The sequence below is a fragment of the Mauremys reevesii genome, linkage group 1 (genome assembly GCF_016161935.1).
Source record: "Mauremys reevesii isolate NIE-2019 linkage group 1, ASM1616193v1, whole genome shotgun sequence".
Taxonomy (NCBI): Eukaryota; Metazoa; Chordata; order Testudines; family Geoemydidae; genus Mauremys; species Mauremys reevesii.
The window spans coordinates 318,279,076-318,292,194 of record NC_052623.1 but is presented as its reverse complement, the minus strand read 5'-3'; the positions used below and the strand labels follow the sequence as shown (position 1 = coordinate 318,292,194).

At 41.1% G+C, this 13,119-nt stretch overlaps 1 protein-coding gene across 5 annotated transcripts in view; it reads left to right on the top strand.

Moving 5' to 3' along the window:
* CADPS2 (calcium dependent secretion activator 2) overlaps positions 1–13,119 on the top strand; it is a 530,263-nt gene that overhangs the window by 275,033 nt on the left and 242,111 nt on the right. For all 5 annotated transcript variants that reach the window (XM_039510109.1, XM_039510118.1, XM_039510136.1 and 2 more), the window contains one exon: positions 12,731–12,870. In XM_039510109.1, the coding sequence (XP_039366043.1) occupies positions 12,731–12,870 (140 nt within the window). The remainder of the gene's footprint in view (positions 1–12,730; positions 12,871–13,119) is intronic.

The following is a 13,119-nucleotide window of genomic DNA, read 5'->3' as shown; positions in this document are numbered from 1 at the left end:
TAATCAGCCTCTGGGAAATTGCAAAAGAGCCGCTGGTGGTAGCTGGTGATTAGGTACAGTTTCATCTTTGAGGTTGGCAACACTGAGAAGCAGCCTGACAGAAGTGCAGAGGGTCGTGGGTTGGGTGGGGGGCGGGCACAGGCTGGAAGCAGGGTCTCAGAGTGGGAGTTGTGGGAACACTGCAATTGGCTGGACAAAGAAGCGGGGAGTGGGAGCCAGGGGTCAGTATAATTCCACATGGTGAAATTTCTGGTTTTCCAGTTTACTTTATAATTTTCTAGGTTTCTAAAACAAATAAACGGTGTTAAAATAATATTAAGTTTGCAAAGTAAAGAACGCAAAAATTAGGAAATGTCAGAATTAATATTGTCTGTGCAAATGTAGTTTGTCCCCTTTGTGCATGTGCATTATGATACAGTGTGATCAGACTATTTTTCCACAGGACCCCTGCTTCATTCACAGGCTGGAGCTGCACTGGGGATGAACTGGGGTGGTGTGAAAAAGGTGGTTGTAGTTTGGAGGACTCTACCTTATTTGTTGCAGAGGCTGGAAGGCGTGTAGCTGAATGGGGCAAGGGACTGTAGGAAAAGATGACACAGTCTCAAGGCTAAGGCAGCTGAATGCTGCTCTGGAGAATTGGTTTTATTTCTGCCTCTGGCACAGATTGCTGGTGTGATGCTTGGCAAGTCACTTAAACCATACTCTTCAGAGGTGGTCACAAACTGTGCGCTTCCCATTTTATGGGTGACCCTGGCGCTGAGTACTCACAGCTGCAACTGAAGCCCCTGGGAGCTGTGCTTTGTACATAGTATACAGTGTTATTTAATGCTAAGGACTCTGAAAAATAAGGCTGTCATGATCTCAAATTGAGCACCCAAAGTTAGAGGAAACTTTTGATCTAAATTTCTCCATACCTCAGTTTCTCATCTGGAAAATAGGGAGAATTACAGTGCTTTATTTCACAGGGCTGTTGTGAAAATAAATAAACTAATGTTTGTGAAAATACCATTGTGATGAGTGTTGTAGGTCAACCCTCAGCCTGCGCTTAGCTGTAGTCTCTTTGAGTGTCTTGCCCCTGGGTCCTCTACTGGAGCCCCCACTCCTGCGCATTCTCTCTGTTCCCAAGAGGAATTCAGCTCACTCCTGCAGTTCTTTCTGAGTCCAATTACTTCTAGTTCCTGGCAGTGTGCCCTGGGTCTCACCAGAGGTCACTGGTTTGGAGCAGCCCCCCCCCCACCCCACCCCCGCCGGCTGCCACCTGTATCAGGCTTGTAGTGTCGGTCCCCAGAACAAGGGGGGAGGGGAAGGAAAGGCTAGCCACCACCTCAGGCTGGGCTCCTCTCGCTCCTGAACTCACTGGCAGTCCCTAGCAGCCACTCCTCCTGGGCAGACTTCTCCTCCCACTTCTCTGTGGTGGGTTTAACCTTTTTAAGCTCCCCTTTTCCAGGTGGAGCATACTCTGCAGGTGCACCTAATTGCCAGTGTCTGAGTGTAGGAATGTTACCTTCATCCAGCTGATAGAAAGGCTATGTCCCATCACCATCACCACCACAGTAAAGCCCTGAAGGAGAATAGTAATTCTAGATTCAGAGCAGTATTTGAATAATAAATAAGGCATGGACACCCCTAACGGCTAAGGATAAAATGGACTGTGGAATAACTACTTATTCAGTAGATGTGATTAACTACTTAACTTCAGATGTGTTAACTACTTGCATCCGAAGAAGTGGGTATTCACCCACGAAAGCTCATGCTGCAAAACGTCTGTTAGTCTATAAGGTGCCACAGGATTCTTTGCTGCTTCTACAGAACCAGACTAACATGGCTACCCCTCTGATACTTATTCAGTGAACATCATTCATTCTGTGCACTGAATGAGGCAGGGGTCCTGTTGAAAAAAATAGTATGTGATTGTGTAATTAGATGTATCATAATATATATGCATAAGGGGACTGAATTAACATTGCATAGTCAACCTTAATTCTGGCATTTTCTGTTTAACCATTTATCTAGTCTCTGGCCTAAATTGGGGCTTAGATAAGGGTCAGTTGACTGGGCCTGAACTCAGATGTGATCGAGGTTATGCATGTGGGCTGGGAGAAGTAACCAGAAGAAATGGCTCCCTTGATTGGGGAGTGTGCTTATAGTTTGTGTCTTGGGTGTGATGAATCTGCTGAAGAGTCCTTTTGAGGACCACTGCCTCATTTGACACCGCGGCGGATGAAATCAGTTGAAGAGCTTGAGCTAACAGTCCCTGGCTTAAACAGGAGAGTATGGGTGGCAGGTGTTTTCAATGAAATGTCTTTGACTCTGAGGGTACGTCTTCACTACCAACGTTAAAGCGCTGCTGCTGTGTAGTCGTGGCACCACAAGGGGAGTAGCTACCAGCGCTGGGAGCATGGCCACACTGTCACTTTACAGCACTGAAACCTGCATTGCTCAAGAGGTGTTTTTTCACACCTCTGAGCGAGAAAGTTTCAGCACTGTAAAGTGGCAGCGTGGACAAAGGCCTGAAACGCCCTGCTTACACCTTTCTTCTGGTAGATCAAGAGTTTAAGCTTTAGGGCATGCTCCGTGGCTCAACTATTATTCCAAACTTCCTAGAGGAAGTGGATTAAGGCTGGGGAAGGGATGGAACTTGCGCACCCTGATAAGTTAATGACTGAGGAAGAGTTGTTCTGTTGGGTATAAATTATAACTTCTGTATTTGCTTTTATAATGTGGTTGACATTTTCAAAGCTGACTTGGGGATTTAGCCACATAGTTCAATTGCAATAGATAGTTGTGTACCTACATACTCTAGTTGGCTGTGAATATTTCAACCTGTGTTATACCTAGGGCTTAGGAGAGAAACATTCTGCCAGTCACAAAAAGTGACTCAAAAAGTGCTTTGAGATCCTTGCTTGGAAGAGAGTATTTAGATACAAAATATTGTATATCTGTGTGGGTTTTTAAAATTTTATTTTTTGTGATTTTTATCCCTGGGCAATATACGTTATGTGTATGATCGGAAGGAAAAGCATAAAAAGCGAGATTCTAACTTTTATTTTCTAGATCTTTAGAAAGACATGATGATTTAAAAAAAAAGAGGGAGAAGATTAAGATGTGATACTTAACCCCTTGTGGCTTAGTTTAATTAAAACGTCTGGCATACTTACTAGGATCATAAGATGACTGCATTTATCACCAATATCCCAAGCAACAGTAGACTGAGATTGATGATTTGTCATAAGTCACGTGGCCCCATGCAACACTCAAGACCCACTTTTGGCACTCAATTATATGGTCATAAATAATGCATGTGACTTTTGTAATGAAGGTTACCTATCTGGTTATTTCTTTATGCTTCTCTTTAGAATTATGGTTTATAGTTCTTGTTACTTCTGACAGAATGTATTTTAAAAATAAGATCATTGAGAGTAAAAGGTGATTTGAAATCATTTTGCAACTGGAATTTGTGTGAAACTTGTAGAATTACTGTGTATAGAAAAAAGGGATACTTACAGGTGTTTTCTAAATCCATTAGTGAAAAGAAGAAGAAGTTGATGACTTCTTTGTAAGCAGGTTATGGAAAATATAGCTAGATGATTAAAACCATGAAATGACATAACACTTTGAAAATAAACCTGTGACAAAACAATCTAGAAAGTTATTTGTTCACTAACATTGGAAATAATACTGTTTTACAACATATATTACAATGGAGAACAATCCTTTTAATAATAGCAATCAACTGTTTTTCCTTTTCTTGCTCCCCTTGGCAGTATGTCACCTTTATTTACAGTGACACAAAGCACTGTAGTTAGAGCTATAAGATAGAGTGATGTGTATTTATTCACATTTCTCATGGTTTCATTAATCTTTAGGCTTTAGTTCTTGATGTTCAGTTCAAAATAATAGTAAGGTTCACCCATCTGTTCCAAAAGAGATCATTGGACACATGAAACTGCCCTCTCTCCTTTCTCCTATTGCTTGAGATACACACATGCGCACACACCCGTGAGCATGCACACAGATATTTACATCGTGCTAAACTATTAAAACTTGGGAGGGGGGGGAAATCCCCATAAATACATTACTTTTTAGTTAAGGCTGCTGGGTGATGTAAAACTTAATGATTAATCAATAATGATCTGGATGATGGGATGGATTGCACCCACAGTAAGTTTGCAGATGACACTAAGCCAACTGCATTCCAAAACATGTTAAAACCTTTTTAAATTCTTGTTTAAGGTACTCCGCCTTGCACCTGGTTTGTGGCATAGCTCTTAGGCTCTTCAGGTATATGTGTGTGTGTGGTGGTGGGTGTCTTTGCCAAGTGTAGCATGCAGCTCTTTGTAAGAGCTGCCTGTCTTTGGATCAGCACCAGATTGACTGTTGGCCTCCTTGGCCTTCTGGTATGTCTGTCTCATTTTCTCCACTTTCATGTGGCATTGCTACTGATCCTTGTCATTCTCCTTCTCCTGCATCCCCGTGCAAGCTGCTTGTAGATGTCCACATTTCTGTGGTTGGCCCGTAGCTGTGCCTGCACAGCCTCATCTCCCCACAGGCCCAGGAGAGCCAATATCTCCTGTCTATTCCAGACCAAGGTGTGTCTGGAGCACATAGCTGGCATGATCATCTGGGCAGTTGCACACAGAAATGGAGAGCTGCTTGATGTGCTCGCCAAGCTGGACAATCAGGAAAAGGCATTTAAAAAAATTGCGTTTGTGATAAATGAAGGGTGGGGTAGCCCCCATTTATGAACACCCAGCCATCCCCTTAGCCGTAAAATCCCTCTTGGTTTCTGTTCTATACTTGTTTTTCCTGTAAAGGGTTAACAAGCCCACAGTTAAAAGAAAAGGAGTGGGCACCTGACCAAAAGAGCCAATGGAAAGGTAGAACTTTTAAATTTTGGAAAGGAACTTTCCCTTTGTCTGTTGTTCTCCTGAGAAGGAGACACGGAGCAGCAATGCCATATAAGGCTTGAATCAGGTATGAAGATTCATCTTTCGTACCTAGAAGAAATTATTTGGATAGGGGATGTTTGTGTCTAACTAATCAGGTTTATTTTTTTATTTTGGCTTGTGGATCTCCTGTGTGCTAACCCCAGATGCTTTTGTTTGCTTGTAACTTTTATGGTGAGCCCCCAAGATGCTTTATTTGGGTGCTTGATGATTGGAATTGCTCTTTTAAAATCTAGCAAAAGCCTAAGTCCCAGATGTATTTTCTTTCTTTTTGTTTTTAGTAGAATTTACCTTTTTTAAGAACAGGATTGGATTTTTGGTGTCCTAAGAGGTTTGTGCATATGCTGTTTGATTAGCTGGTGGCAACAGATAATTTCCTTTCTTTTCTTTCTCAGCTCTTCCCCGGATGGGAGGTGGGGTGAAAGGGCTTGAAGGTACCCCACAGGGAGTGCTCCTTCCTGGGTACAAGGTTTTTTTTTTGCATTTGGGTGGTGGCAGCATTTACCAAGCCAAGATCAGAGAAAAGCAGTAACCTTGGGAGTTTAATACAAGCCTGGAGTGGCCAGTATTAATTTTTAGAATCCCTGCGGTCCCCCACCTTCTGCACTCGGAGTGACAAAGCTAGGATTCAGCCTTGACAGCGTTGACCTTAGTGTGTTGACCACAACTCTCTGCCGTTTGGGGAGATGGTGTTATTGTGTCACTACAATAGGGCACTTACATGGGTCAGAGATGAATTTAAGTATAGACACATGGACAGATAGGTTGATGCAAGATTGCTTACGTTGACCTAACTTTGTAGTGTCGACCAGGCCTGAATGATGCATGAGTTCTGTTGAAAAAATAGTAGAGTGATCATGTAATTAAAGACTGTATCATAATGCATATGTACAAGGGAGCTGAATTAAAGGTGCACAGGCAACTTTAACTCTGGCATTTCCTAACATTTGAGTGCTTGACTTTGCAAGCTTAATAATCTTTTAGCACAGTTTTTTTAATGTAATTATAATTATTATGTACTTTAAGGGGTTGATTATATTGCTTGGGCATCCTCATTAGAGAAAAACATGAATACAAGACAGTGTCCTTTGTGTCCTGTATATGACTATGTGAAATGAAATGTTAGTATTACTTGTAATAGATGAAACGTTAGTATTATTTGTAATAGATAGCTAATGTGACTTGAGATTTTGTCAGAGAGCTATGATGGACATGAAATGGAGTACACTGTTGCTGTGGGATTGTTATTTGGTATAAAGGGCTTATGATAAACTACATGAGGTTATATGCGTGCAATGGGCTAATGGACCATTTTCAAATTTCTTAACTTGCAGATTTATTTTTAACTCCCTTTAACCTCCTTGTTGAGGCATTGTGATTTGGAAGAATGAGCATAGAGTCAGGAGGTCCAGAATTCTAATAATAGTTCTGCCACTGACTCACTGGGTGGCCTTGGGCATATTGCTTTGCCTTCCCATCTCTGTTTCTCTATCTATTATACATTGAGCCAGATCCTCGGCTGGTGTAAATCAGTGTGGCTCCATTGACTTCCACAGTGCTATGACAATTTATGCCAGGTGATAATCGGACACATAGGGGTTAATACTTGCCCAACTACCTCACCTACCTTGATGATTAATTAGCTAATATCCGTACATGCTTTGTAACATAAAGTGCTAGAAAAATGTTAAACATTATCACTAACATTCTTGGAATGCAATTTGTACAAGATTTGCCTCTCTTAGCAATCTGTACTTAAAGTTAACAATGTTTTGTTGGGGGGTATATGCAAATAGATCTTCTGTGCACATTTGGTATATAAGAACTTGTGCCAAAAAAGAGATATGGGAAGAAAATTCTATCATTCTTTTAAAATACAGAAAGAAACTACCAGTTGAAAACTTATGAATTAATGACACACTTGTCTATTTGTGTTTACATCAACTTTAAAAAAATAAATAAATAACCTTGGAGAAAGAAATGTTGCTTGCGACTCATTAGGTCTGTTAATCTGTTTCATGACAGCAGTAACTACTGCCTGTAGAAAAGGAAAAAAATCAGACTATTATCTACTGTTCGGCATGAATGCCTAGATATATGTGAAATCATTAAATGCAAGGAAGGAGTAATAATGTTATTTACATAGTTTCCACTTAAAAGGAAAAAACAACTGGAAACTATTTCCTATGCAATGGAACTCAAAGGCTTCTATATTTATGGAAGAGGGGGAACTATCAAGAATTACCTTTCTTGGAATTCTGTTAATAAGCACAATGAGAAATTTAAAATTGTTAGAATGTAGTAACCTTCAGCATGCACACAGATACTTTGCTTAATATTCAGTGTGGTTTGCTTTGAATTAACAACATTTTTTATTTCAGACACATGCATTGCAACTTAGGGTTACACTAAATGACTTTGGGTTTTGGATATGTATTTAGAAGATGATTTTTATATTAAATGGAAATCATTTTGCTTCCTTAGGGGCCCCATTCTGAAAAATCATCATTTTTGAACAGTAGAAGCATCTAAGTACTAAAACTGAGATGTACTGTCAGCTTACTAGCTCTTTAAAGGGAACTGAGTCTACTTAATGCCCCAGAGCAAGTCACTACTATTAGTTGTATTATGAAATATGCACATTTCATATGTTTTATGATGATAGATCTTGATTCTTTTTCTCTGTCACTAAAACAGTTGAGAAATAGAGAGCAACTGGTTGAGAATTTGAAAGTGAAAGGCAGCTTGGGTGAAAGTGATCATGAAATGATAAGAGTTCATGATTTTAAGGAATGATAGGAGGGAAAACAGCACAATAAAGATAATGGATTTCAAGAAGGCAGACTTCAGCAAACTTGGGGAGTTGGTAGGTAAGATCCCCTGGGAAGCAAGTCAAAGGGGAAAAAGAGAGTTGGCATTTTTTCAGAGAGACATTATTAAGGACCAAAGGTAGGAAAGATAGGAAGTATGGCAAGAGACCACCCTGGTTTAACCAGGAGATCTTCGGTGATCTGAAACTTAAAAAAGAGTCCTACAAAAAGTGGAAACTAGGTCAAATTACAAAAGATGAAAATAAACAAACAACACAAGCAAAATAGGGACAAAATTGGAAAGGCCGAGGCACAAAACGAGATCAAACTAGCTAGAGACATAAAGGGTTACAAGAAAACATTCTACAAATACATTAGAAGCAAGAGGAAGACTAAAGACAGGGTGGGCCAATTCCTCAGTGAAGGGGGGGAACTAACAGGAAATGTAGAAATGGCAGAAGTGCTAAATAAGTTTCATGTTTCAGTTTTCACCAAAAAGTTTAGTAGCCCATTGGACATCTAACTTAATGAATGCCAGTGAAAATGAGGTGGACTCAGAGGCTAAAATAGGGAAAGTACAAGTTAAAAATTATGTAGACAAGTTAGATGTCTTCAGGTCACCAGGGCCTGATGAAATGCATCCTAGAATCACAGGCGCCGACTTTCCAAAGTGCCAGGGGGTGCTCAACCCCCATCTCTGCCCCAGGCCCTGCCCCATTCCATCCCTTCCCCCAAAACCCCACAACTCCACCTTTTTCGGCCCCCACTCTACTGCTGTCCCGCCTCTTCCAGCCCCTATCTCCATCCCCACCTCACCTCTTGCCGCCCAGTTCCACCCCCCAGCGTGCCATGTCCTTTCTCCTCCCCACTCCCTCCCAGCCTCCTGCATGCCACAAAACAGCTGATTGCAGTGGGTGGGAGGTGCGGGGAGGGAAGGGGAGGCACTGATCCATGGGGCCCGCTGGTGGGCGGGAGGCGCTGTGGGGGTGGGAGGGAGCTGAAAGAGGGGCTAGCACCCACCATTTTTTCCCCACTGATGCTCCAGCTTTGGAGCACCCATGGAATCGGCGCCAGTGCCTAGAATACTGAAGGAAATGCCTGAAGAGATATCTAAGCCACAAACAATTATCTTCAAAAAGTCAGGGACTACGGTCAGATTCCAGAGGACTCGAATGGACAAATATAGTGCCAATCTATAAAAAGGGGAATAAGGACAACCCAGGGAATTACAGACCAGTCAGTTTAACTTCAGTACCCAGAAAGATAATAGAGCAAATAATTAAGCAATTTGCAAAGATAATAAAGTGATAACTAATAGTCAACATGGATTTGTCAAGAACAAATTGTGTCAAACCAACCTAATAGCTTTCTTTGACAGGATAACAACCCATTTGGATGGGGGGAAAGTGGTAGCTGTGATATATCTTGACTTTATTAAGGCTTTTGATACTGTCTCACATGACCGTCTCATAAACAAACTAGGGAAATACAACTTAGAATCTGATGGAGCTACTATAAGGTGGGTCATAACTGGTTGGAAAACTGTTCCCAGAGAGTAGTCATCAGTCGATCACAATCAAGCTGAAAGGGCATATCAAGTGGGGTCCTGCAGGATGAGTTCTGGGTCCAGTTCTGTTCAATTTCTTAATCAGTGATTTAGATAATGGCAGAGACAGGACACTTGATGATACCAAGCTGGGAGGTGTTGGAAGTGCTTTGGTGGATAGGATTAAAAATCAAAATTATCTGGACAAATTGGTGAAATGATCTGAAGTAAATAGGATGAAATTCAATAAGGACAAATGCAAAGTACTCCTCTTAGGAAGGAACCGTCAGTTGCACATATACAAAATGGGAAATGACTGCCTGGGAAGGAGTACTGCGGAAAGGGATCTTGGGGTCATAGTGGATCACAAGCTAAATATGAGTCAACAGTATAATGCTGTTGCAAAAAAAGCAAACATCGTTCTGGGATGTATTAGCATGAATGTTGTAAGTAAGACGCAAGAAGAAATTCTTCTGTTCTACTCTGCACTGATATGGCCTCAACTGGAGTATTGTGCCCAGTTCTGGGCGCCACATTTCATGAAAGATGTGGACAAATGGGAGAAAGTCCAGAGAAAAGCAACAAAAATGATTAAAGGTCTAGAAAACATGACCTGTGAGAGAAGATCGAAAAAATTTGGTTTGTTTAGTCTGGAGAACAAAAGACTGAGAGGGGATATAATAGTTTTCAAGTACATAAAATGTTACAAGCAAGAGGGAGAAAAATTGTTCTCCTTAACCTCTGAGGTTATGACAAGAAGCAATGCGCTTAAATTGCAGTAAGGGAGGTTTAGGTTGGACATCAGGAAATACTTCCTAACTGTCAGGGTGGTTATGCACTGGAATAAATTGCCTAGGGAGGTTGTGGAATCTCCATCATTGGAGATTTTTAAGAGCAGGTGTCAAGGCTGATTCCCCATTCTGGCACTTTGAGTGCAGAAGGTGAGGTCCCGCAAGGATTCTAAAAATTAATACTGGCCACTCCAGGCTGGTATTAAACTCCCAAGGTTGCAGCTTCTCTCTGATCTTGAATGGGTAGATGCTGCCACCACCCAAGTTTGCAAAAAACAAAAAAACAACAAAAAAAAACTTTTGAGAACCCAGGAAGGAGCAGTTGGGAATTCCTTCCTGTGGGGTACCCTCAAGCCCCCCCCCCCCCCACACACACACGCACGAGCAGAGGAAGAAAACAAAGGAAATCAGCTGTTGCTACCAGCTAATTAAACAACATATGCACAAATCTTTTAGGACACACACACAAAAACACACCAATCCTGTTCTTAAAAAGGGTACATTTTATTAAAAACAAAAAGAAAGAAAATACATCTGGAACTTAGGCTATTGCTAGAATTAAAAAGAGCAAATATAATAATTAAGCATCAAGAATGGTTTTCTTGAGGTCCAGCTTAAAGGTTACAAGCAAAACAAAAGCATTTGGGGTTAGCACAGAGGAGTCCACAAGCCAATAATAAATAAAAGAAATAATCCTAATCACGTCTTCCTAGACATTCCCTGATTTATTTACATATCTGGGGTTCAAATAAGTAGTTTTAGGTATGATCTGATGATTTTCCATACCTGGCTTAAAGCTTCTTATAGCACTGCTGCTCTGTGTCGCCTCTCTCTGGAGAACAACAGACAGACCAAGGGAAAGTTTTTTTCCAATTTTAAAATGTTCTAGCCTCCCATTGGCTGTCTTGGTCAGGTGCCCACTCACTTCCCTTTACCTGTGCATGCAGTCAGACTTTTTAACCTTTTACAGGTAAAGCAAGTAGAGAACAGCTACCAAGAGGGATTCTATAGCTAGCTGGCTGGCTGGCTGTCCACGAACGGGGGCTATCCCTCCCCCCTCATTTATCACAGCAGGTTAGACAAACACTTGTTAGGAATGGTGTAGATAACACTTAGTCCTGCCATGAGTGCAAAGGACTGGACTAGAAGACCACTCGAGTTCCCTTCCAGTCCTACAATTGTATGATTCTGTGGTTACCAGAATTCATGATCCTAATCCTGCAAAGTACTAAGATAATATGATGTAAACTGGGGTCATTCAACATCCCAGAGATGTAGGCCTCAGATACAGTACCATTGTAATGGTCTTAGCATTGAAGGTATTCTTTACATTTACTTTTCTTGGTGACTTGTACTCAAGTTCTCATTTTAACTTTCCCATATTACATGGAGGAGATATGTAGATAGCCTTTTCTTGAGAATCTTACAAAACAGTGACACAGAAGAAGTAGATTATTGTTTTACAGGGTTGTGCTTTAGTTTGAAATATTTCATTTCTCGGTGGTGATAGTCTGAACACACTGACTTGTCATGAGGCCACAAGAGATGTGCAGTTTTGACGTATAATCCTGTTCAAGGGCTGTGGCCAAAATGAGAATGGAGGTGGCTATGGTCAGGGGTGGTTCCAGGCCACAGCATACCAAGCGCGTGCTTGGGGCGGCAAGCCGCGGGGGGCGCTCTGCCGGCACCGCGAGGGCGGCAGGCAGGCTGCCTTCCGTGGCTTGCCTGCGGAGGGTCCGCTGGTCCCGCGGCTTCGGTGGACCTCCCGCAGGCAAACCGCTGGAGGCAGCCTGCCTGCCATGCTTGGGGCAGCAAAATCCGCCCCTGGCTATGGTTATCTAATGTTATTCAGGTACTACATAGAAACTGCTTAATTGTAAGTAGTAATAAATGAAGGATTTTTTTAACAGTTTGCATGAAAGCTTCTGTTTGATTTGAAATAAAGGTTTATTTTTTTCTAACTTTATATAACTTGTCATCATTGTAGATATATCAACATGGTACTGCGAATAGATTACCTGGATTGAATGGAGTGCTAGAGAAATAAATGTAGTCTACTGCACTTGTACCAAGATAGGCTAGACCTAATCGATCTCTTCCATCTCTAATTTCTGTGATATTACTTTAATTGATTTTCATTATTACCACTGATTGAATAATGAAGCTGGTAAGAAAGAGTGTATTACTCTTGTGTTCTCTCATGTAATTAATTTCATTGCTGGAGAATGCCATCTATTGTATAATACCATAGCACATTATTTCACTAGACATATTCCCTGTGGAGTACTGAATGATGTAAGTGTCTAGGTGCCTGCTTAATTGTACATGAGCATTTCTCAACTGTCAGTTCTGCTGGTGCTTCTTGAGCTATTAATTTGGAATGAAGTAACATAGGAGGAAAACATGTTATCTGATAATATAAAAACACCCATTTGTCAGAAAATAAATGAATCCCCTTTGAAAACACATCTGTTGTGAGGAGATGGAATAAAATGGTTTAATAGCCATGTCTTGACTCTGACAACCCCTATTGGAAAAGACACAATGAAGCTCTCAATTGGTCACACGTCACCAAGTAGATTCTGGTAAGATTTTTGAGTCAGTACAATAAAAAAGTTCTTATTTTATATTTTACAGGTTATATTATATCCAACATCCAATAGCTCAAAGTCACCTGAGTTACATAAAATGATAGTCCCCAAAAACAGCCAGGACTCTGACTTGAAGATTAAACTGGCAGTGAGGATGGATAAGCCACCCCATATGAAGCATTGTGGGTGAGTATGCACTTTGTGAATTCCTCTGCATGTTTAGTTCCAGTCTTATGTTCACATTTTTCCACATGTAACTATAAGGCAAAGTTGAGAGGCAGCACTGAAATGCACAACATTTGCTGTAATATGGGAAGGTATAGTGCTGGCTTTATAAGTAATTTGTAGCCTGGACTAACATTTAATTCAAATGATTCACTGGGATGTAAAGACAAATTGTAAGAACTAATTCTAAGGGCTTGGCTACACTTGCAA